At 43.2% G+C, this 24666-nt stretch overlaps 1 protein-coding gene across 1 annotated transcript in view; it reads right to left on the bottom strand.

Annotated features, from left to right (window-relative positions):
* Window positions 1-24666, bottom strand: part of CTNND2 (catenin delta 2) — a 943287-nt gene that overhangs the window by 401684 nt on the left and 516937 nt on the right. Inside the window, exon 7 of the mRNA XM_082458356.1 lies at window positions 15950-16526. Coding sequence (XP_082314482.1) covers window positions 15950-16526 — 577 coding nt within the window. The remainder of the gene's footprint in view (window positions 1-15949; window positions 16527-24666) is intronic.

Raw genomic sequence — 24666 nt, 5'->3', positions numbered from 1 at the left:
GTAAAGTATCCTCACTGCCTTGCTTGTCTCACGCCTCCAATCCACAGAGAGAGAATCCAACAGGCTCTGTTCCATTTGACCAGCAACAGAAAACACTTCTAGACTGATTTGCAAATAAATTTCTACTTGCTAGATTTTACATAGAGCGTTTACCCGTGCCAGTTAATCCATATTGATTGATACGTTCACTCATTTAACACATATTTACTAAGTGAGCAACTTCTCGGAGTTTTGGACACCATGATGCTTAAGACACACAAGGTCCCTGGCCTTGAAAATAAGTCAGTCATCACATTTAGAGATAAAGGTACTGAAGGAAAATAAAGTGGGGGGGGAGGGTAGACAGTGTCGGAGGGTATACTGTTTTCATACGGTGGTCAAGAAAGTTCTTTATGAGGATCTGACATTCCAGCAGAAGACTATTTAAGGGAGCTGTGTTGGAATTCATGTGTTTCTCAGATAGAGGGGACCAGCAGTGAGAGCAAAGGCCCTCTGTAGTAGAGTCAGTTCAGAATACTTACAGAAGTGATTTTATTATCTATTTAATCCATATTGTCTTTTAAAAGAAATGCCAGTTAGTATACGAACTCTTTATAAGTTCATACCACAACTGATTATAAAAACTGAACAAATATTTTTTAACTCACAATTTCACAATCACAGTAACCATATTTTCAGCAAAAGGATTTGAAATATTCAACAGGAGATCACACATAAGGAACTCATGAGAACTGCATGACCAAAGATTCAGCTCAAATACATATATATATGTGTATATATATACACACACAATACATACATATATATACACACACATACATACATATATATATATTTGCATTTGAATTTTCATTGCTTAGAATATTAGTTCTCAAATCTTCATTTCTTCCTTGCAGAATCATCTGCGAGACTTTGAAACACTGATTCCCGAACACAACCCCCAAAAGATTCTAACTCAGTCCATCTAACCACGGAGCAGCGAGGTGCCTTTAATGGGCACCCCATGCTTCATCACTCTACTACAGGAATCACCCTGACAGCCTCCCTGTGCCAGATAAATCAAAGAGAGGGGAGACAGGCATATCCGAAAGAAATCAATATCTAATGTGTTACAACCCTCAATTTACCATTTCTTGCTTTCTTCAAATAATATCATTTACTACCACATTATGCCAATTACTTTACTGAACAGAACGAAACAAATTCATTCTGTTTTTCACTGGGACCCATTCACATTCTCTTATTTCTATACTATACAATTTTTGGCTCTCTAATTCAATGTGAATTCACTTGCTTTTGCAAAGAAACAAATGTTTGCAGGTTTTCATTTGGAAATATCAATATTAGGTTCTTAAGGACACACTGCCATTGACCTGTTCTCTTCAAATTTGGGAGCCAGTTTCACATGCTCTTTTGCAAAGAAATGGAAGGAGGAAAAGAAGGACCTAAATGACATACTGGTCAGTGGACCAGAGCAAGCTGACTCGATGAGTTTGTGACCAGGTGGCAGAGCTGAGTGCTTTCACTTCTGAGATAAAGAGCTGTCTTCAGAAGAAGAGCTATAACCTTCTTGTGCTATGACATAAAGTCCAAAGTAAAATCTAAGAATTCAGGGTTTTTTAAAAAAAATTCTGTGTGCAATCAGTTCATGCATTGCTATTTATTAGTGAAACCACATCTTTGAAGGGCAAAATAGGACTTTTATAGAGACACATAGAGCCTGGAATAAAAGCAGATTTGCCCTCGCAAATCCCCACTGCACCTCTTCCTTGCTGAATGCTCTGATTTCAGGGTATTTTCCCTGCAGATATGCTGGCATCACTAGGCGACGTGGCCAAGCAGCGTGGCCTGTGTAGGCAGAACGCCTTCCCTCTGTGAGAGTTTATGGCTTTGAACTAGTTATTTTGTGCACTTTGAACTTCTTAAAAAGTCCGGCTTGATATCTGTTATCATTAAACTCCTGGGAGAAAAATGACCTTGGGAAAAGCACTTTCAGAAATACAAAAGGTCACATAATCTTGGTTAACTTTTTAATATCATAAATGGGTTCTAAGTAAATGACCGAGAGATGCAAATATTACACCTTAGATGTAAGAAATGCTCGCCATGATACTTACTTGATTTATTCTTGATTTTTGCTTTCGACACAAATCGAAATTCCAAAATCTACTTCCTACTCCTATGCCAATTCACATATTAATTTCAGTATTTAAAGGACCCTCAAATATCTCCTGTATATCTTGAGTCAAGTCCATGCACTAAATTTCAATTGCAAATGATCATCATTCATTGAATTAGTTTGACATCTTATCTCATATTGTTATAAATGTTAAAATATATGGACACATTTCCTATACTATAGGCTACGAGCCATATTTGTTTGGAAGGGAGATTATTAATTCATTTGTATTCAGTGGTAAAATTGTACTGAAGCTTAATAATTTCAATGTAACAAACAGGCCATCTGATGATATAAAATGATTCTATGATAAGTCTGTTTTGGAAAGCAAAAAATTTCCTCCTGTTTCATCTTTTTCGTAAATCCTATATTTTGCCAACGTAATATAGCTTTGCTGCTATCACGAAGAACTTGAACGCTCACACGGTCTCTGACAATGAATAAACGCAGAAGCATTTGCTTCTGCAATTTGCTTGATAAAGTTTCCAATACAACTTATCATAATTATGACACTTTAGCTCACCTTTTACCAAATGAATACTGTCATCTATTGGGGCTCAAATACTTTCCAGTGAGAATAATTTAAAGGCCAAAATCCCTGGTCAGGATGCAGCAGTAAGTGTGCCCCCGTGATCTTATCCCCTTGTCTTTCCTCCCTAACCACAAGCATTTCTTCCCAAGCTGTTAGAAAAATAGGCTTCTTTTGTTCAGTTCCTTTTGTGACAGGCAGGACTGCACAAAGTGAGGAGACAGTGGCGATGAAGCATGAGTGATGTGGAGTCGGACATCTTTGCATTCTTAGGATGGACCGTTTCCACTTTTATTTTCAGTCCAGGGTCACGTGGCTCCCTGTCCACACTGAACTGGATGATGTTCTGTGTCAACTCACACACAGCTCCAAGCAAAGAGCCTGGGGAAACCTACTTGTCTAAGGTGGTACTAGTACTAGTGAAACACACAAGATAGACAGTGATGGTTTGGTGTCCGTCTGCTTTTGGTTTCTTATCTCAGGGTAGGTAGAGAGTAGCTCTGAGTGGACTAGCTGTGTGTTTCAGTATTTCTCAAAATGTCATGGGCACACGAGTCCCCTAATTAACATTCAGGTTCTGATGCAACAGGTTTGGGGAAGGGCCTGAGGTCCTGCATTTTTAACAAGGTCTTGGGCAATTTTGGTGTTGCTGGTCCGCAGACCACCCTTTGAGAAGCCAGGACTTACTGATTTAGCTATGGATGTATATCTTGGTTGCTAGACGTTTTCAACTTTGGCATCCTTCTGGAGCCCTGGAGATAGTCTCACATCCACACAGATACTCTTCTTTATCAACAAGGCGGATAACACTCAACGAGTGTCGTTTTATCTCTCCACAGATGCTTCTCACTACCCCATCAGTGCAATGTGCCAACAGTACATCTGGAGTCTGGCTTCCAGACCCAATCGCTAGGGACAATTACGAATCTTTCCAAGAAAAGAATCCAGGACAAGGTGCTCCTGACCCATCTTTTTTGTTATATCGAGATGCAAAGACAGACTTCGGCTGGGAGGAATGGGAAATCTTCATTCTGCTTTCCAAAGAGCTGACTGCTGTGGGGACTGAAGCTCAGTTTTCATTTTTGTGCATGTGGTTTTTGCCCATCAAAGGGCACAGAGGAAATTCTCAATGTATGGATAAGGAGAAGGGTTGTATCAGGCAAAAGTAGGCTAAGGTATGCAATTTTCTTCATAAATTGCTTTAAATATTTTGAAAAATATCTGAACTAAGATGTTCTGCATCTCAGCATCTGAAAGAGAGGTCTTTTACTCAGATTGTACATTCTGAGTTAGATGTATACATTCCTTTTCAAAAATTTGATATTTAGCTGATAAAACGCAAACTTCAAATGTATTCTCCCTGTATCATTTTTCTACTGCTTTCTATGTTTCACCAATACCCACGGAATGGCCTTAGTGATAATTCCAGAAGCAAAAGACACCATTAACTCTCAACATAATTTTGGGGGGAAAAATGGCAAATAAGCTGTTTCATAGATTAGTCATTCTCTATATTTACATTTTATAATTTCTGTATATCAACACTTTTATTAAAGTTTTATTACTTTACTCAACATAATACTTGGCATACAAAAAAAGGAGTTTGAGAGGAGAGGAATTATGCTGTGTAATAAACAGTTCCGAGGACTAAAATTTTTCCTTGATTCTTTTCCGGTAAAAGCTTTAATATGTGTATGTGTGTGTTTTAGAATCCAGTTAGTCACTGAATTACACGTGAATAATTACTATTTGAATACAAGTTATATTAAAACATTAACTCCCTAATAAATGCACGATTGATGAGGCCTATTAATTCTCCCACCCATTTTTTTTTTTGGTCTGTAACGTTATCCAAAGAAGTTACTGCTAACCACCAATTGCTATGGTACAGTAGTGATGTTACCGGTGCTTTCCTAGTACAGAAATTTGTATTGATTCTTCCAGTGCAGAACAAATACTACATATGCTAGAAGACTGTCAAGGTGAAGGGTCTGTGTGTGGCAGTGTCAACCACAATCAGCTACTGACTCAGCCACAGAAGGGACTGTGGCATGATCTGATTCTAACCAGCTGAGCTTGTGACCTAAATGAATACGTGTGTGTGCGTGCGCACGCGCATATGTGTGCACTTATCTCCTAGGGGAGGTTTTGACCCCTTTCACATGTTGCCAGTCTATTCAAGGAGAGCTAGGGTTGAAGCCAGAAACACCAAGGAATGCAGGCAGGTATCATTCCAGATCAGGACGGGCTCCCCCTCTTTAATAGCATGGCACCCGTGGGCCCAGGCACCATCCAGGAAGCCAGACAGGAAAAATCAATGCTATCAAGTATGTGTGAAGATATTTACAAGCAAATAGAAATTGGAAGTGCTGCTCAAGTCCACTGGGTCAAGACCATTAATGGTTTTCTTTGGTTCCTTTGCTGCCAAGTCTCTACCTGCAGGTTCCTGGGCAGGTCCTTAGCATATACAGATGCCATGGAATAAGCAGTCTGTTTTTATGATCGCTTTCGTCTCTGGAGTTACACACAGGGAGCTGCTAGCTCTCCAGGTGAGCCTATGACATTCCACAGACTGCTGTCTGGGCATCTGTTAATACTGTGATACCTAAAGACATAGGAAGCCACTTTCCAAAGCACTGGGAAACTCAAAGAGGTGAGAGGACAGGCATTTTACCCTTCAGATTTTTAATACCCATTGAGCCAAGTTTTTCTGTTAGCTGTTGGTAATTTTTTCGTATTTCACTCACTTTGGGGAGAACCTGGTATCTCTTTGTGTTCATGCTTCGCTTTGTACTAAGGGTGATTTCCAATTATCAATGGGATGTAACACTTTCACCAACTAGCTAGCTTTATAATAGCTAGTTGAAGACATCTGTTGAATATCTACTAGATGAGGCGTGGTGAGGAGTTCTGAAATATGCAGAGGGCTCAGCTGCCCTCAGGGAGCCCATAAACCCACTTATTTAAATGCTCTGCCTCTTCTGATTGCAGGAAAATTCAGGATACTTTCTTCTTTGTAGCAAAGTCAGTGCTTTCGTAATACACAGCACAAAAAATACATATATTGATCAATAGATCTGCTTGAGATGAGCCTTTAGAGATTGTAGGTATTTCACTTTAGTTATCCCATGGCAAATGCAAAGTCTTATCCATATATAAAACTACCCCCCCCACACACATATATATATACACACACATATATGTGTATGTATATATACATACACATGGGTGTGTGCATAGTGATTTTTGTCATACATTTAGAATATAGATAATAAGCAGAAATATGTATTATACATAACATATATATTATGTATAACATGGGCTAAATATGACAAATTTTTAAAAATTACAAAATGCAATTGACAAGATTGTAAGTCAACTATACTTCAATAAAATAAATTTTAAAAAATTATAAAATGCACATTGGTTAAATATTGTGGTGGGAGGGATTTTGATGCAGGCTTGGTTGCAAATGAACTCCATTTTAAGAGATTTTGAGTTATTAATTATCGAAGGTTATTTTCACAGCTACTAAAACTATTGGTCTCTCCATAATCTCTCTGGCTTAGATAAAAAGAAAAAATGTTTAAAAGAAGCCTCATACTTATTAAGGCAGAGATATTGGTTAACTAGGATCATTGATACTTAAAGTGAGTGGCTACCACAGACACCTGTTTGCCCAAATTAATCCACACCGGTGACCTAAAATGTGTAAGCACTGCCGAGAAACCAAGGCATATTTTACCATCGATGTCCCATGGACCCTAAGTTCAGAGGCACGGAGTCTGAAGAGTGGAAGAAACTCACACCATGGGGTCAGACACAAGCTAGGCTTTCTCATTTTTGGGTGCTGGGGACCCCCTAGGAAGCCACAGTCCAGATGACCAACCAAGGCAGGACTGCGTGTGTCTCCGTGTCTCTCTTCCCATCCTAACACTTCCTTCTCTGATTTGACATTTTATCTAAAAGCATTTTGCCAGCAGACTCCTATTTCTACCAGCCGTCCATGTGATCTGCAGCACTGAAAAAATAAGATGGGTTTCTAGACTTCAGGACCAGAGAAACATCTGGCTGAACATTACCTGGCCTGTTTCTCAACGAGGGAAAAGGAGATTGTCCTGAGAGCTGGCTCATTTCTGGGGCTGAAGAACTTGTCCCTTTTTTTTTTTTAATTTTTATTGGAGTATAGTTGATTTACAATGTTCTGTTAGTTTCAGGTGTACAGCAAAGTGAATCAGTTATACATATACATATATCCATTCTTTTTTAGATTCTTTTCCCATATAGGTCATTACAGAGTATTAAGAAGAGTTCCCTGTGCTCTACAGTAGGTCCTTATTTTTATCTATCTATTTATCCATCCATCCATCCACCCATCCATCCATCCACCCATCCACCCATCCATCCATCCATCCACCCATCTATTTTTGGCCTCACTGCGCAGCATCGGGTCCTTATTTTAATCTGTTCCTCTTCAAACTCCTCACACCCTCACCTTGCCTCCATGTCCATCGTCTCAAATAGTCATTCCCATACTCCTGGGGTCCTAATCCCAAGTGAAAAGAAGCTTACAAGGTGTTCTGGTGAATTTATTCTTTCAAAAAAATCTCATGGACCCTTATTAAAAAGAAGTGGGATAAAAGTCTCTATTCAGAAAAACCATCCCTAGCTCCCCCGTGCTTCCTGAATGTGGTCAGACCTCCTTAGAGCCAAGCTCAGGAGAGCAGACCTCAGACCACGTGTGGCTTTGACCTCATGTACATCCCCGGTGCCTGCCCTAAGCTCTACCTTAATGGACTCAGGGCACCACTGGACACTTACCCATAACCGACATGCAGCCCGTCCCTCCCCAGCTACACCTCGTTCTCCTACGTGACTGACCCTGTCCGGGTGCACTTCGTTAAACTCCCCCTCAAATGCTGCCTTCTTCAAGATCCCGTTCCTGATCCTCTTACCTGGATGTGCCTCTCCCTCCACGGATGCCCCCAGCCTTTGGTCCTCTCTCACAGCTCTTGGTATCACAAGCTACTTCTGAACTGATGTCACTCCTACCCCCTTCCAGTCAAGGGAGACCCCCGGAGTCATGACTTTCATTGTATGTATATGTGAATGCCCAGTAGAGCCGGGCTGATATCATGATTCTTCATAGTAACGATAGTTATTTATTGGGCCCTTTTAACATGCAGACATGCTAATAAACAACTGATAAGCATGATCTCAATCTCATATGATCTTTGTAAGGACTCTGTATAATTGCTACAGTATTGTTATCCCCACAATAGGATATGCAATCTCAGAGAAGCCCCATTTTGTTCCCCAAACAGGCTAAGCATGATTTCACCTCAGGACCCTTGCACTGGCTATTCCCTTTGCCTGGTACATCCTTCCCCAGGTCCATCCGCAATGGCTCCCGGCTTCAGGTGTTTGCTCAGTGGACACCTTATCGTGGAGAGCTTGGCCACCCTGCCCTAGAACATCTCTAATTCTCTCAGTCTTTCTCCACTTGGCTCTTCTCACCATCTAATATCCTATCAGCATCAGACCATTACCTCTAAGAGGAAGGGGCTTTGGCCTCTGTTGTTCACAGGTGTGTGTCCAGCACCTAGAAGAGCGGCTGGCACAAAACAGGTGCTCAGTAAAGACTTGTTGAACCAAACCCAACTACCCAAGGTCATGGAGCTGGTAACAGAACCAAGATATGCACCCATGTCTGTCTAGCCCCTCAATCCATGCTGTTAATCACTGCGTCCTGTATTTGTGCAACTCAACAGAATGCAATGACTTCTTCTACAAATGCAAGTAAATTCACTACTCTTACTCATGCTTCTACTTGCTCTGTCCATCAATATTAAAATGCCTCAGACTCCTTTGGAATTTCCCCAACATTCCATTCCTGACTGTCAACATTCACGCGTTGAGTCCCACCTTTCCACCCCCCAGGGATTTCTCTTCATCGTCCTTCTGGTCAGTATACATTGCTTCCCTGGGTACCATGTTTTCCTCTTGTTTTATGCCCTTATTTAGCTAGAATACATCCTCCAATTGTGGTAACTTTCTAGGAAAGGGTGCCTAAGAGATAGATTTCATGAGTACTTGCAAGTCTGAAAATATCTGATACTCGTTTTATAGATGACGGATAATTTGGCCGTGTACAGATTTTAGGTTGAAACTTATTTCCCCTCAGAACTTTGAGAGCATCACCTGAGTGTTCTTGTTTCCTCCCGTATCACTACTGCAAGTCAGGTGGCATCTGTTTTACTCCTCTCCCTAGGTTTCAGGGTCTATTTTATGTCGGTGCTGTGAAATTTCATGATGTAGAAGACGAAATATTTTCTATTCCAAGCGTAGGGTATTTCCTATGAAGACACAGGCCCCCCAGCTCTGAGGAATTGTTCTGCATTACTTCATCGATAATTTGCTTCTCTCCATTTTCTTTCTGGGGCTGTAGTAATATGTCAGATCTCCCAGATTTGTCCTTTATGGCTCTTACTGCATTATTCTCATTTTCTGTCTCTTTCCCTTTATGTTCTCCCTTCCCAGTGATTTCCTTGACTATTTCCCACTCATTCTATCAAATTTTTAATATGGGTAGTTATATTTTTTACAGCCTAAAGAGATTTTCTTGTTCTTTGATCATTTCACATATCAACCCAGTTCTTACTTAATAAATACAAGATCTTCTTAAATCTTTCTCAGTACTGAATCTAAAGTTTTATCTTGTTTCTTTTAATCTCCCCCTTTTCTGTAAATCATCTCTGTTTCTTCTGAGAGGCAGTTCATTTTTCTGGTTTTTTTTTTTTTTCAATGCCACTAATTCACCCAAATTCCTCAGTAATCCTTGCTGATTTCTCATATTTGAGAAGGAGAAACCCAGAGGCAGCGTCTTCTGCTACGACATCAACAGAAATGTTTTCCACTGTGCGTCCCTGTATTAGAATTTATGACGACGAGGGTGGGCATATGGGCTGGCAGCCTTCCTGCAGAATGAGAATGTGGGCGGCAGCTCTCAGCCCCCTGCCAGCCCATCACCGCACAAGCCTGTAGGCAATGAACTTTATCTAGGTCACTAACAGCCATAACTGAAGTCTCACTTCCTCAGGCAGTTTGTTCAGTTTTTTTTAAGCGATCACACCTGGTCTTCTCCCTGCAGTAAATGCCGGCCACAGGGTCGCCATCTCGGTAGGAGGGAGGGGCTGTGATGGGAGGAGGGAGCCACTGTCTCAAGCTCTGGCTTCCAGTGAACCCCTCCACCTTAAGCCTCACTTCTCTTCAGCCCCCCAGCCGAACTCTGAAGGTTGAACCTGGCCAAACACTCACGCGAGACAGCCACGCTGCCATAGCAGATTCTTGGGAGAAACGTCTACATTTTCATTGCTTATCACTCCTACCTACTCTGCTTTCTAAAAAATTTTCAATGACTTGCTTGTTGGCGACACCCACCCGGTGGCCTCTGTGTTCTTGTCTCTTTTGTGACTGCATTCCCTGTTGTAATTCTGTACTCTAGTTTTCACAGGGTCTGAGACTGGGGGAGGCAAATGAGCTGAGAGAGTCACGTTAGCTTAACTGTTGTCCAAGACACACTGTCATTTTTTAAATTTACATGTTCCCCGTTAAATTAAAGCATGATCAAAATCATGTAAGTATCAATAACATTGGAAAGGCCAGCACAGAAGTCTACATAAAGATGCCACTCTCTTACAACAGAACAAAAGAGACCTGTTTACCCCATTTTAACTAGCAAGGTCGCCATGTGGTAGGGAGAGAAGGGAAGATATTAATTTCTGTGAATCAACAAAAAAGAAAGGCATCAGGAAAGCCTTTGGGGTCCCTAGCATCCCAAACATTTCCAGATCCAGCTATTAACTAACTCACAGAAACGGGATATTAAAACGACACTCTGCCTGCTGCTGTCTGACCTGGATGGACAGCAATTGACAGCTATCAGATACCATGTAAGTCGCAATCAGATGCTGCGCAGAGTGACTTTAAAAGGAACGTCTGGGAGTCCCGGGCCTCCAGGCACACGGAGGCTGTTAGACAGGGGTCAGCAAGTACAGAGGAGGTTTGCTGAAGAGATTTTAGTACCTGCTCTCTCTGGAGAGAGAGCCTGGAGAGAGCGGGCTTCCACTCAGATGTGGGTTCCCTGCTGTGAAATGGGATCCCAGAGTTGTAGAGGGTAAATGGCTGGCTGAATAATCACTTTGTTGGTGGAAGCTGGAGACAGTCAATGAGTGGGAATCAGCCCATACTCCCCAAGTGCATTGGGGTGCAGGATGGCTGAGTGCACAGTGCAGGAGAGAGATCTATTTTACTTTCTGAGCCAGAAGGAGATGCCTGGGCAAGGCTGGGGCTCTGAGAGCATGAGCTTCTGAGGAGGGGGAAGGGGCTGAGGGGCGTGGCCAGTGGGGAAAGCACTGGAGCTTCTGCAGTTGGGGAAGGGTCCCCAGGGAGGTCCAGTTCCAAAGAAACCCTGGAAGTTCTGGTTGACAGCCAGCTGTAACCACCTTGGAAAGAAGATGAAAGTGTTGACTGATATCACAGGCTGATCACACTCTAATTAGTAAATCTAAACTGGGATTTTTTATTTTCTTTTTTTACTTGAGCGTGAGCCAGAAAGTTCACAAGAGTTGTTCAAGCATCTGTCCACAGGCAGGGAGAGATCGCCTTCAGGAAATGCAATTTAAAGGGGCTGAAGCAGCCAGGTATCACATTGCATTCCGACCACATCCCAAGTGCTGTGGGATAAACAAACTCCCTCATCACCTGAGGAGACTTCAGGTTTCCTCTGAGAACATGACAGTGCAGATTGCAAAGCTTTTATCCAGGATTAGGCTTTTTTTTTTCTTTTTCTTTCTTATAACAGGTGCACCTGAAAGTATTAACAAATCAGGGAATGAATCAGATCTCCAAATATGTGGAATGTGGGGTTTATAGTGTGTGATCCCCTGTAAACAGTGCGTTTGATGTCCCTTTGGCAGGGTTACAAGACAGACACGCCTGGACCAAATTCCTCTCCATATTAGGTCAGTTTTGATTACAATCGTTGGCTAAGAATCTTCATTTAATCCATTTCATTTTTACCTAAAAATAAGCTTCTGATGTTTGACTTAACTTTAATGCATATTTACAACTCAGATTTCTATTTTTAACAGGATTAATTTTGCTCTAAACCGGAAAATGAAAGGATGATGTTATCTGCTTTACGAAATTGAACAAAAATTGGTACTGCTGGTCATATTCAACAGGATGTTGACACATTTGAGATATTTTTGCTTCTTAAAAATCACTGGTCATTTAAATAAGTTGAAAACTTATACTGTATTTCTACATCTTTGGTGTTTTTCTTCAATAACACAAAATACACTACCTCTATCCATGTATCATGTGTATTGAAGAGTATAGCAATGCTGGATTCAAAGTGATCTAGGTTCAAATTGTATCCCTGTCATTTCCAGCCAAAGTATAGATAACTTTGGGCAAGGGACTTATCATTGATAATAAGCCTCAGTTTTCAAATCTGCAGAATGGGGGTAAGAATCACACCTACCTCGTTAAGTTTTTGTTTGAGACTACATGAGACATGCTATTTTCTTGGCTTCTAAGAAATGACACTGACCTACACTTCTGGCTTATCTTTCTTTTGTTTGGGTTCCTGCTCAGCTCCTAGACCTCTACATTTGTGGAAGGCATCTGGGCTCAGTCCTTGGACCTCTTCTCTCTAAACTTACTTCCTATGTAGTATCTTCTAAGACTCATGGTTTCAAATACCATCTACTTGCTGATGACTCCCTAATTTTTATCTCCAGCCTGGGCTTCTCCCCTGAACTCCAACTTGTGTATCCAACTGTCTACTTCACATGTGCCTTTTGATAGGCAGATACCACATGTCCAAATCCATGATCTTAATATATACCAGCACTGCCCCCAAACCAACCAGATCCCTCTGTATCCTGCCCCATCTCAGTCAATGGTGACTCCATTCTACTGGTTGTTGAGTCGGTGGCATCCTTGAGTCCTCTTTCTCTTACCGTCATCACCTAGTCCATGAGACAATCCGGTCAGCTCTACCATATATACATATCCAGGATTACACTACTTTTCATAACCTCCAGTGCTACCATGCTGGCCCAAGCCATCACTGTCTCTTGCTTACATTACTGTAATTACCTCCCAACACGTATTCTTGGTCTTGCCCTTGATCCCCTACAGTGTATTCTGTTACAGACTAAGCCACGTTGTATCACTCCTCTGCTCAAACCCTCAACAGCTCCCAGGGAGGGTACAGCCAGCACCCTGAAATCTTCATCAAGACTGACGATATGAGGCCTTTCAGCCCCACTTTGCTAGTCACTTTGCTGACCCTGTGTCACTTCTTTGCCCTCTTTCTCTCTGATGCACCCTCACTGGTCTTCTTGCTCTTCTGCAATCACATCAGACACACCTCCATTTACCTGCCTTTGAACCTGCTGTCCCTCCTGCTCAGAACACCATTCCGCTGGATATTAATATGGCCAGCACCCTCACTGCCTTCATAGTTGACTCAAAAGTTACCTTCTAAGTGGAGCTTTCCCTGGCCACTCTGCTAAAAATTCCTGTGACTTTTCTGTCTTCTCCAGCTGAAATGAGGCCAGGGATTTTGGTTGATATTGATCAATTCTGTATTCCTAGGGTCTAAATCAGTGCCACTACCTAAGAGGTGCTTAATAAATAATTAAAGGAATGAATGCATCCAACAGTGAAAGTCACTGTCTATCCTGTATGCACACTTCCTAGCTATCAGTGACAAATCTCCAAAATCACAATCCTGAAAATGCAAAAGCTATTTTTCAGTCTTGACTTTGTGCTTTCAGTGAGCAAACCAGGTGGCTCCAAACTTTATGATGCCTGGAATGGTACCAAGCATACAGATTTAGGTACGGAGGCCAAAAGCTCCAGGATTACTGATCTCTCACAAAGGTTAGAATCGGTCCCCACACCTTTCCTGGGCCATAGTTTGCTAAATTCTAAATAGAGCCAACGATCTTATGCAACCCAAGTATTTATGCAGAGTTATAGAATAATTTGGAACTCAAAAACCCGCCAGCAGCGATTTGCATGAAAAAACCTTTAAATGAATATTTAAAAGTATGCATTTGAAACAAAGTAATTCAAACATTAAAAGTGCTCGTTGTAGCTCAAAAATCAAGAATTTTCAATGGCACGATGATTTTTTTTCCCACCAGGGAGCAAAAATGAAATCGCATCACAGAGAATTTGAGGAATGGATGGAAATGAGGAGGGAAGTGAAGGCACATGGGATTGTGTTGAACAACTGAAGTTCTCTTAATTCTGGCCAAAGCCTTCCTACACACACACACACACACACACACACACACACACACACACACACACACACACACATGCATCATATCCTCAGAAACATTCACTCCAGATATTAGAGTATAAGCGATCTTCACAACACATTTACTTTTAAAGCCTCTTCCTACATTCAGTGACATAAGGAGCTGTCAGGCTCTCTCCCCGCCCCATTCACATCCCCCCGCCACCAGACCCACACTCCCTATTTTTACTAAAGTGATAGAGTGGAACATGCCCAAGTTTAGCATGTATGATCACTGGGAGAAAGAGCTGCAAGCTAAGACTACTGGTTTCTTTCCCCAGGTCTGTTCAGGGAATGAAATGGCCTTTAGCAAGTCACCTGGGCCTCTCTGGGGCTGAGCTGCCTCTTCTCTCTGGTGGCTGGGAAGGGGGTCCTGGGGCTTGAGTCTCCCACAAGCTCCCCCAGGTTCCCACTCCTTGCCACGATCTAGTAACTTATTTTACAAACTTCTAAAACAAAGTTTCCAAACTTATATAAAAGAAGATTCCATACAGGTCCCTAGCCCTGTCTTCCAACTAGATTGCCACTCCTGAGTCCCTACATAATAGGTATTTGGATACTGGCACTAGGTTGGCATCAGTGAGTGTCACTTCCCAAATTCTGTTATAGAGAGAGAAGGAGTGAGTGAGAGAATAAGCATTCTTAGCAGATTTGGGGGGCAGCGGAATTGCAGCCTGCGTCCTGCTACGCCGGGCCAGTCCACACCAGCAATTACTGTGTTGAATTAAAAAGGCCCTTGGACATGCCTCTCGCATGTTTCCAAGTTCCTTGTTTTTAATCTTATTTAACTTCACAGTCATCCATTTATGTCAAGAAGGGAAACATATGAGTGCAGCATTTTACTGGAGTGACACAATTACCAAATACTTTCATAACAGGAAAAAAAAAAATAGACAATAAATCCGGGTTAGTTGTCAGGTGTTTGAGGAGACAAAACTTTAGTCGTTCAATCACAGTGTCTCGTTTAAGCTGAACATATGGTGCTACCAGCAGACAATCACCAGCTCAGCCTGGTCTTTGATAGGCATAACGACCACAGAAATGTCACCTCCTCTGAACTGTCAGAGAAAAGCAGGCTTCATCCCCAAACCCCAGTCCAGCCCAGCTCCTCCGTCCCTTTAATAAGCAGGCAACAAACTCAAGGGACTTCATCACTGGTTACTTTTTCCCCATTGCTGGAAACTACGTAATTTCAATGACAGGTATGGGAGCGTCCTTTCCTTTTCCCAGTGACTAAACTTCGACAAAATATAATAAATTCGAGCCATCACAAAGTAGTAAAAATTCAAGGCAATTAATCATGGGTTACTTTTTCACTACTATCGAAATCTTTGTAAGGTGAATGTCTGCTTTGGGAAAACTCCTTACTTTTTTCTACAACTGAATGTAGATAACTACCTGGGTGATCACAGAAACAGTGTTATTTTTATTCTCTGCACTCTTTTTCTAGATACGATCAACAGGTCTATGTGATTCTTTATTAAACTTGACTTTAAGGATGGATATCTTCGTCTTCAGATTGGCGGGGGGTGGGAGGGAGAGAGAGAGGGAGAGGGAGAAGGGGAGAGGGAGACAGAGGGAGAGAGACACAGAGACAGAGAGAGTGAGAGAGAGAGAGAGGACACTAAGAGTTTGAGAGACTGCATGACTTCCAAACAGAAGCAACCCATAGCTTTGAGTTCAGATGCTACCAAGCCTACCTAGGGACAGACACCCTGGCCTTCCCTACCTTCAGCGGATACTGAACACACACCCGCCCACGGACACGCCCAGCCTGAGCCGGCTCCAGCCCGGCCGTCCGCCTGCCTCCTGCCCGGGGCCCCAGCACGCGCCCAGGCGCCCCCGGGGCCGAGCCCTTTACCTGCCAGGCTGCCCGGCCTCTGGAGCGTGGCCGTGGCATACAGCTCCTGCGAGGGCTTGCCGTACGGCTCGGACGCGTGGACCAGACGCTTGGTGGGCGACAGGGTGGCGTACGTGCCGATGGTGGAGCTCAGCTGGTGGATGGGCGAGGAGGAGAGGGTGGACTGCACGGTGGGGGGCGAGGTCACGCGGATCGGGGACAGGCCGGCCGAGGACACGACGATGTTGATGGGCGAGCTGGTGCTGTAGGACTTGGCCAGGCGGCTGGGCGACTGCTTGGGCGAGGAGCCGCGCGGCGCGGCGTAGGAGGCGCCCTCGGGGGCCGAGCCTCCGCGCTGCAGCTTGGTGGGCGAGCCGCCCTGGGGCGCGGCCAGCGGGGAGCCCCCGCGCGGGGGCGCGGGCAGCGTGGAGCTCGAGTAGTAGAGCGCGGCGGCGGCGGCGGCGGCGGGCGGCGCGTCGGGCAGGTGGAAGGCGCTGCCCAGGCTGGGCGCGAACGGCTCCCGCAGCGGCGGCGGCGGCGGCGGCGGCGGCGGCGCGGGCTCGGGCCCCGCCAGGTGCCCCGCGCGGCTCGTGGTGCCCTGTGCGCGGGAGAGCAGAGAACACGCGCTCTTAGCCAGCGGCAAGCAGAGGGACCCCCCGTGCGCGCCGCCCGGCCCCGGCGACCCCGGGCGGCGCGGGCGCACGGGGGCCCCGGAGAAGCAGAACCGCGCGGGGGGTGGAGACGCACGCGCCCCTCCGGCCGCTCGGGAGCGGCTCCTGCCCGGCCGAAAGAAAAAAACAAACAAACACCGGAGAGCAAAGGGCGGCTGACCAGGGGATGGGGATCCCGTCTGACAAGTGGGACACGTATGCTGCTCACAAATCTCAGAGGTTTCTGGAAGAGCAGAGGCATCGCAACAGTCCCCGAACGCTTTGCAAAGGCCAGCCAGCGGGGCCACCGGAATCTGCTTGCAGGCAATCCCGATCTGTTCGTTTTAACGAGAAATTCAGGCGTCCAGCCTTTTCTCCCCTCCTCCGCCCCCCACTCGCACGGGCATTTCATTGGATACAGTTTCTACCTCTGAAATTGGCCAAGCTGCCTACTTATCTGGAGAACGTAAGAAATAAGCATACTTCGTGGAGTTTATTCTATTGCCATTTTCCCGTTGGTTCTTCTTTGTGGATAAGTTAAAAGGAGGGGAAAATATGAAGTCGGAATAAATATGCTTGGGCTTTCAGGCTTTAAAAGAAAAAGCATTTCCAGAGGAAGCAGAGCAATTGTAAATGAAAAGACTAAAAACGCCTCCCTTTTCTAGATTTTAACGCTGAGCTCCAAATCTTTCAGCATCTCTCTCTCGAGCTCGCTTTTAAGAGCCCCCTGCAGCTGTGTCTTCAAATTGAAAACCAGTTGCCTCTCGTCTATTTTCAAGAACACAAAAGACAACAAGGGCTGGGGTGGAGCTGGAGAGACAGTTGGAGGGGAAAGCACTTTCCTTGAATCTGGTCCAGAGACAAATTTGCATTCGAATGAAAACACTACATTGTCAACCACTTCTGGGCAGGAGCTCTGGGATCTTCCAGGCTTTCCCGGAGGAGCAGAAAAGTTTTTTGAGAGCAGGCTGGTATGAAAAGGGGGTAGGACTGTACACAGAAAAAGAGAAAGTGGGGAGGGCAGGTTCTGAAATTAGGGGTGGGAATTAGGTGGGGAAGAGGACGTGGGTGAGATGGAGGGAAAGGGTAGAGAGACTGAACAGATGCTCTCCATTAAGAGTTTCAATTTTGCCTCTCCACTCGCTTTGGAACGGCAATTGGCAAATAACAGACCAGGCACTTCCACCGCACACACAGCATTCCAAATTTTATCTGGATGTCAGGTTCATGTGAAGATCTGAGGGAGTTAATCGACCAATATCAAAAGCCTCTATTAAGAGTATAGGAAGAGAGTCCATTGAAAGACATTCTGTGGGAAGTGTGTGTGTGTGTGTGTGTGTGTGTGTGTGTGTGTGTGTGTATTTATTCATACATGATGTATATATTTCACATATTTGCATACATGGGTATATATATGTGTGTATTTATATATGATATATATATTTCACATATTTGCATATGTGGGTGTGTATATGTATGTATTTATCAATCCACTGACAAAGTTTCTCTCCTTGACCAAACTCTAGCCAGGCTCCTCTGAACTCCCTTCTCAACATGGCTCTGCACTGTCCAATCTTAGCAAGAATCCTCCACTCTCAGTGTCCGGTCACCCTCCACACCTGTTCCAGTTCCTCATTCTCCACCATCTCCCGGGCAAGGTCGCATCACTCTGGCCTGCCTTCAGCAAGAATCCTGTTAGGTCTGTTTAGCCAGAATCTCCTCCCAGCCCTGACATTTCCTCTTAGTGATTTTCCACCCACTGACCTCCAACCTACTCCTTGGCTAAACATTCCTCCTTTTCCTTGTTGTTTTCAAAATTGAGCCCGGTTGTATACTGAGGTCTCTCTTCCTCTAGTGCAATACTTAAATTCTTTTCTGAATCGAAACGGTATTTACCGCTTTAACTACTATCCAGTTCTGGTTTTTCTTTACCATCACAAAGCAATTATTTTGAGTCCAACAGTAGGAGTGGAACTAAAACGTAAGCTCCATGATTTTGTTCAGTAATGCGCCTCCAGCAAGGAGAACAAGAAGGATTCATAGCAGAGATACCACGAATGTTTGTGGAATCACTGAAGGAATGGTTAATAAAACTGGTCCCGAGGCTTTGGCATGAGGGTATCCATGGTGGAGAAGCACTGCAGAGCTGGTGCGCTCACCTGGACCCCAGAGATATAGTCTAGTATCATCCAGAGTCATGGGGGTGGGGGAGAGCTGCTTACATCTAATTGTGCTTCCCTCCCAGTAGAAGTTCTGAGCATGAAATGTATAGCCTGGGCTTCTCAAACCTGGCTGCATGTTATAATTGCCATGGGGAACTTTTGAAAAAAATCTTAGTACCCAGGCTGTATCCACTAGCCATTTAATTCAGGATCTCTGGAGGTGGGACCCAAACATCAGGCTTTGGGGAAGCTCACCAGGTGATTCTAATGTACAATCGAATATAAGAACAAGTCATCCCTAGAGCAGTGGTTTTCCAAGTGTGGTCCCCGTTCCATCAGCCAGCATCAGAAGTGGCCTCACCATCACCCCACCTTTACTGAGTGGGAAACTCTGGGGGAGGGGCCCAGGGATCTGTGTTTTATCATGTTCTCAAGGCGGTTATGATGCTTGTTTAAAGTTTGCAAGCCTCTGATCTAGAAGAGATCCTGATTCAGGGCTCTGAAGTGGGCCTGAGGGTCTGCATTGCTAACAATCTCCCGGAAGATGCTGCAAGGTGCAGATAGGGACTGTCTTTCTTCACTTTTCTTTGGAAACTCTCCTGGGGCCTGAGCAACATTCCACTGTGCAGAACCCAGCTGTCAAGTGACAGAAAAGCCTCCAATAGGAATTTCTGGAAATCTTTCCCACAGGAGCATGAGGAGGAGAAAGAACCCCAGAGGGTCTAAGGAGAGTTCCCTGCTTACAACAGAACAAATACTTTTTGGTATGTCTTGGATATATAATATTAATAACCCTCTGTGACATCAAAGATCCTATTCCCTAGTAGCATAGTTTTCAATAAAATAAATACTAAAGTACACTAATATAAATTAAAACAACATCATGTAGTATTCTAGTCTTTAAGTATTAGAATAACATGGATCCTAGGGAAACCTTGAATAAATTTTGCAAATAATTTATTTTCCCTTTAATATGTTGGAACTTCCAATTGGAGAAGTGCTAATTCTGCTGAATATTATTTGTAAGGATTCTTAAATGGCCCATAAATCTATAAAAGTTTTGAGAACCGCCAAACTATTTCCAGGTATTTTGACAGGCGATAGCAACCAATTCAAAAACCTTTTAGAATACAGTAGGATCTTGGTGAAATGTTGCCAGTAACTTTTTTACAAGAAAAAAAGAAAAACATAAACAAAATTGTATATGCATTTTAAGATGGGTATTGTCTATGTTGGAAATGTTCTATATCTGTACTGTCCAATATGGTAGCCACTAGACACATGGGCCCTAGACACATGCACTGGATTTTAACACACATTTAATTTGAATTAATTTGAATTTAAACAGTCGAATGTATCTAGTGGCTACCTTCCTGGACTGCACAGTTATGTAAGCCCTTCTGCAGTTTTTAATAAATAATCTGGGGATATTATACTCCATTCCAATAGTCTACAAAATAAAATAAGTACCTAAGAATGGTCCTTTGGCTAAACAGAAAAATCTATTTTTAGCATCAATTGAACAAAGAGTCATCTTTTGGGAGCTTATCTCCATTCTTGTGTTTATGTTTTGTTCCATTATGTAATTTCATTTAGCAACTCTTAGGGATACATTTCAAGACAGCTGCATGATTCATAGGATGGTTTATTATGACCTAGGTCATTGGATTAAAGATAATACAAGCACATTTCAACACACGTAGAATTTCATCTACTTTACTGTCATGGAAGCTCAATTCTACCTTAAACATATGTTAGAATTAAAAATAAAACTGTAAATCCAATGTTAAAGTTCCAAAACTTAACTTTTTTTTTAAACTAATGACTACTACATCCTACTATTTGGAAATGTGTGTATACAAGTGATGAGCATTGAAAATTTTTTTACTGATAATGATAAATAAAAGATAAATGATGGGGGCTTCCCTGGTGGCGCAGTGGTTAAGAATCCGCCTGCCAATGCAGGGCACACAGGTTCGAGCCCTGGTCCGGGAAGATCCCACATGCCGCAGAGCAACTAAGCCTGTGTGCCACAGCTACTGAGCCTGTGCTCTAGAGCCCGCGAGCCACAACTACTGAGCCCGCAAGCCACAACTACTGAAGCCCGTGCGCCTAGAGCCCGTGCTCCACAGCAAGAGAAGCCACCGCAATGAGAAGCCCACCCACCGCAACAAAGAGCAGCCCCTGCTCGCCTGCAACTAGAGAAAGCCCGCGCACAGCAACGAAGACCCAGTGCAGCCAAAAATAAATAAATTAAATAAATAAATTAAAAAAAAAAAAAAAGATAAATGATGATATAAGATTTTTTGGAGACATCTGGAGAAGATGGAGCCCCGATACTGTCCTGGATCACACAGTATGGGCTACTGACCAGAACAGTTCCTACTGGGGCTGTCATTCCCAGCTCTTTGAATCAGTCTCAAACCAAAGGACTACTTTAATTGTCCTTCTCACCCCTCCAAAGTGGCGAACCCATCTATGTGAAATTGACAAGGAAGCAGAACACTGTTAAGTAGATGCTCTGATTAAAGAGTTTCCAGTAGGCAGAGTCTGGTGCACATTATCTTGACATTATTTTGGAGATCTAAAATTGCTGTATTTTTGTTGTTACAGAATAATATCTGGCTCACAATTACATTATTTGTTTTGTTTTGTTTTGTTTTGTTATTGGGAAGTTCCAACCCCCAAAATATGGCTCTCTTGGACCAGAACATGGCATTAGGCCTGAATACCCAACATAGTTGTTTCCTGACCTGTTCAGGTTGTATCTTCTGTAAAGAGGGTAGAGACAGCATAAGGGTGACAAGGGGGAAAAATTCTTCAAACTTGGAAACTTATTTAAGCCTCACTCTCGATTTGGCAGCGCAGAAGACCAAAACAAAAACCCAATGCTTACAGCCAGTTAACCAGGGACTTGACAGCCCGAACTCTCTAAGGAATCGTGACTTCAGATCATGAGCTAGCACTGTCACCGAGCAAAAACACCTTTTATAGAGCAGACCCATGATTTACGAGCAGTCCTTGTGAAGATGCATTTAGACCTGCCAAGTTTCCTGGAATTGTCAGTGAGGTCCCTAACTCTGGGTCAGGAGGAATATCTGCCCAGAATGCTGGGCAGCCGGGCCAGCAATGTCAGGAATGGGAAGCTGGAGCCTGTGTTTTGTGGCCTCCCAGATGGGAGCCTAATGACTTGGGATCAGCAGTCTGCTCCCCCAGCAGCCGTATTCATCACTTTTCATTTTCCCGGCATCGCTCATCTCATGGTTTCTCCCTTTTGTAGGCCACCCTGGTTGTAGGGTCTGAGGTCATTGCCAGGAGTGGTGCCCCTGGGCAAAAACGGTGTCACAGAGGCAGAGCTGGAGAGTACGTTTCAAAGGAAGGCAGAGGCATCAGGGCCAGGGCCACAGAAGAGCCCAAACACAGGAATGGAGAGTGGATTTGGTGGGAAGGAGTCTGGCTGGTGTTTGAAGGAATGCAAATGCAGATAGGAGTAAGTGGCGAGAAAATAATAGCAATGACCAGAGAACATGCTTTCAGTGAGTTAAGAAGCCTGAATAACTTTTGAATACAAACAAAAAAAAGAGGACATGGCTTTAAGATGACATCTTTGAAGAAATCCACTGCTAAACCAGAACGATCTGGTAACATGATTTTGTAATATCAGCTATGCGCTGCTGATTAAAATGTCTGAGAATGTGTTGAACTTTCTAGGGTAAGTTGGCACAGGGTTCTAGGCTTGCACAGGAAGATGGGCAAAGCCATCTACTCTCACAACTTGGAAACAAGAAGAAACCACCAACTCCAAAATGCCAAAGTCTCATTTCGGTATTCTATGAAATGTGCCTGTAATACAATACAATGCAAGTAAAATGAATCTACACCCCCAAAGTAAGTTTTGTGCCCTTGACTCTCTGGGATGAAATCAATTTGCTTGAACACTACTATCATGGCTCCCCAAATCTCAATAACTTCTCTTTTGAAATTGTCCTCAGAAGAAAGGCCACTCTCTAAATAATTCCCAAGATAGAAAATCCTGGTTCTGTGAAAAAGATTTGATTTTGGAAATAGCCAAATAAAATCAAGTGCCTTGTCTAGCAGTTCCTTTGAGGAGTGCTGCTTTGGGTGAAAACTCATATGAAACATAAAATGAAGAGACAGCTTCTGTGTGCAGTTCACACACCATCCCTGAGGTCATCTCCACTGGGATGAGGTGAGGAAAGGAAGGCTGGGTTTACCTGGTGGTGAAGTCACACTAACACTGAAAGGTGGTACCCAGAGCAAATTAAACTTAAGTAATTGCAAAATGATGAAGACACTTGAAAAAAAATTCTTCCTCGGATGAGAACATCTCAATTAAATAAGAGCTATAACTTTTGAGATAATAATGGGGACCAGCCTTATTGCCTTCTCTTTGCATGAGGGCCCCCAAATTATGGAGGATCAGGAGGGAGGGATGGAGAGAAAGAGAGAGAGAGAGAGAGAGAAATATCTTGCAAACCACATCACCCCTGTCACTGCAGGCAGGCAGAAGGAGAAGGGGGTGGTAGTGTATCCATTGCCCAGGACCCCTAAGTCACTAGTATAAACAGGGTAGTGCAGACTTTTGCACGCTGGGTACTGGTGTTTCCTTCCCTCTGACGTCCCTTTAATAAAAGTATGATTAGGGTCATCATCAATAAATATTCTCAAAAGTATTTCACGTGACCATTTCTATGGTCTACCAAGTGGAAAGAAAATAGAGTAGAAAAAACTAAAACAATGACATGAATGTCATATAAATTTATCTTTAAGAGAGATTTTTTGATGGCAACTCTTTCCAAAAACACATGAGCCTTGGCAAAAATACACTATGTAAAACTTCTACTTCAGCAAGAGGCTCACTTGTATAACTTTAATACCCCCAAACATTTGCTCAGAAGAAATGTTATAGTAAAACACGTACACACCCTCCCCACAATGAGAAATGTTTCAGTTATTGAAACCAGATTAAACATATTTCTACTGGAAAGAGAAAATGGATAAGATTTTAAAGCAGAGCATTGAGAAAGGATTTCCCACAGGTAATCTTCTGAAACCTATCTTAAAAACAAATAAACTGCCAGTTTCCCACAGACATGCCAGACAAAGTATACAAAATGACATGATTTCTCCTCTAAATGCAGCATAATATATACATTCTACACTAAAGACATCTCACCAATTTTGTGTTTTCCAAGTTTTTTAGTGACTTTTCTCTTTACAGGTGCTACCAGCAACAACTTCTTTCCTAATTCAACAAACTGGAGTGATGTCACACCAGCTCTCTGTATAACCTTCTGCATTCAATAATCAAGAAGCAGGTGTTTACTGGGGGATTGCTGCCTCCTTTGAGCCCTGTGTGTCTCTGTGTCCATCCCACCACCATCCACAGAGTTCTCCATCCCCTTGACCTTCACATCTACCTGATGTAAAAGTGCACCAATAAGCAATGTTCCAAACTCATCAGCCTCTGGCAGGAGTAAGCAGATGGTGTATTTATAATTATAATATAGCACAAATGAGAACTTTTAAGACATAGAAGTCAGTGTAACATTAAATAGACAGGCCAGGTCAAAAAGAAATGGCAATTTGCTTCTCGAAAAGCTTACTGCTTTTTTACTATCTGCCACTGTTCAAGCTTTATTTTAGTAAACTATCATACAATTCTTAATTTCCTGCAGTAAGCAGGCATTTCCTAGGATTATGAATGCACACAGGCTCACTTCAGTTCTACTGGACATGAAAGTGGTTTTAAAATCTTTCGGTTCCTGTACTTCTTTGTACAGGTGTATACTTTCCTATTTCTTGCTTATTTTGTTTCTTTGAGGAAGGAAACACTTGATAAGACTACTTTGTGTTTGGACATGGGGAGAAACCAACATTTTTAGAGGGACTCTTCTGGGCCAGA

Source organism: Balaenoptera physalus, assembly GCF_965194825.1.
Source record: "Balaenoptera physalus genome assembly, chromosome: 3".
Taxonomy (NCBI): Eukaryota; Metazoa; Chordata; class Mammalia; order Artiodactyla; family Balaenopteridae; genus Balaenoptera; species Balaenoptera physalus.
This window is presented reverse-complemented; position numbering and strand designations above follow the sequence as displayed.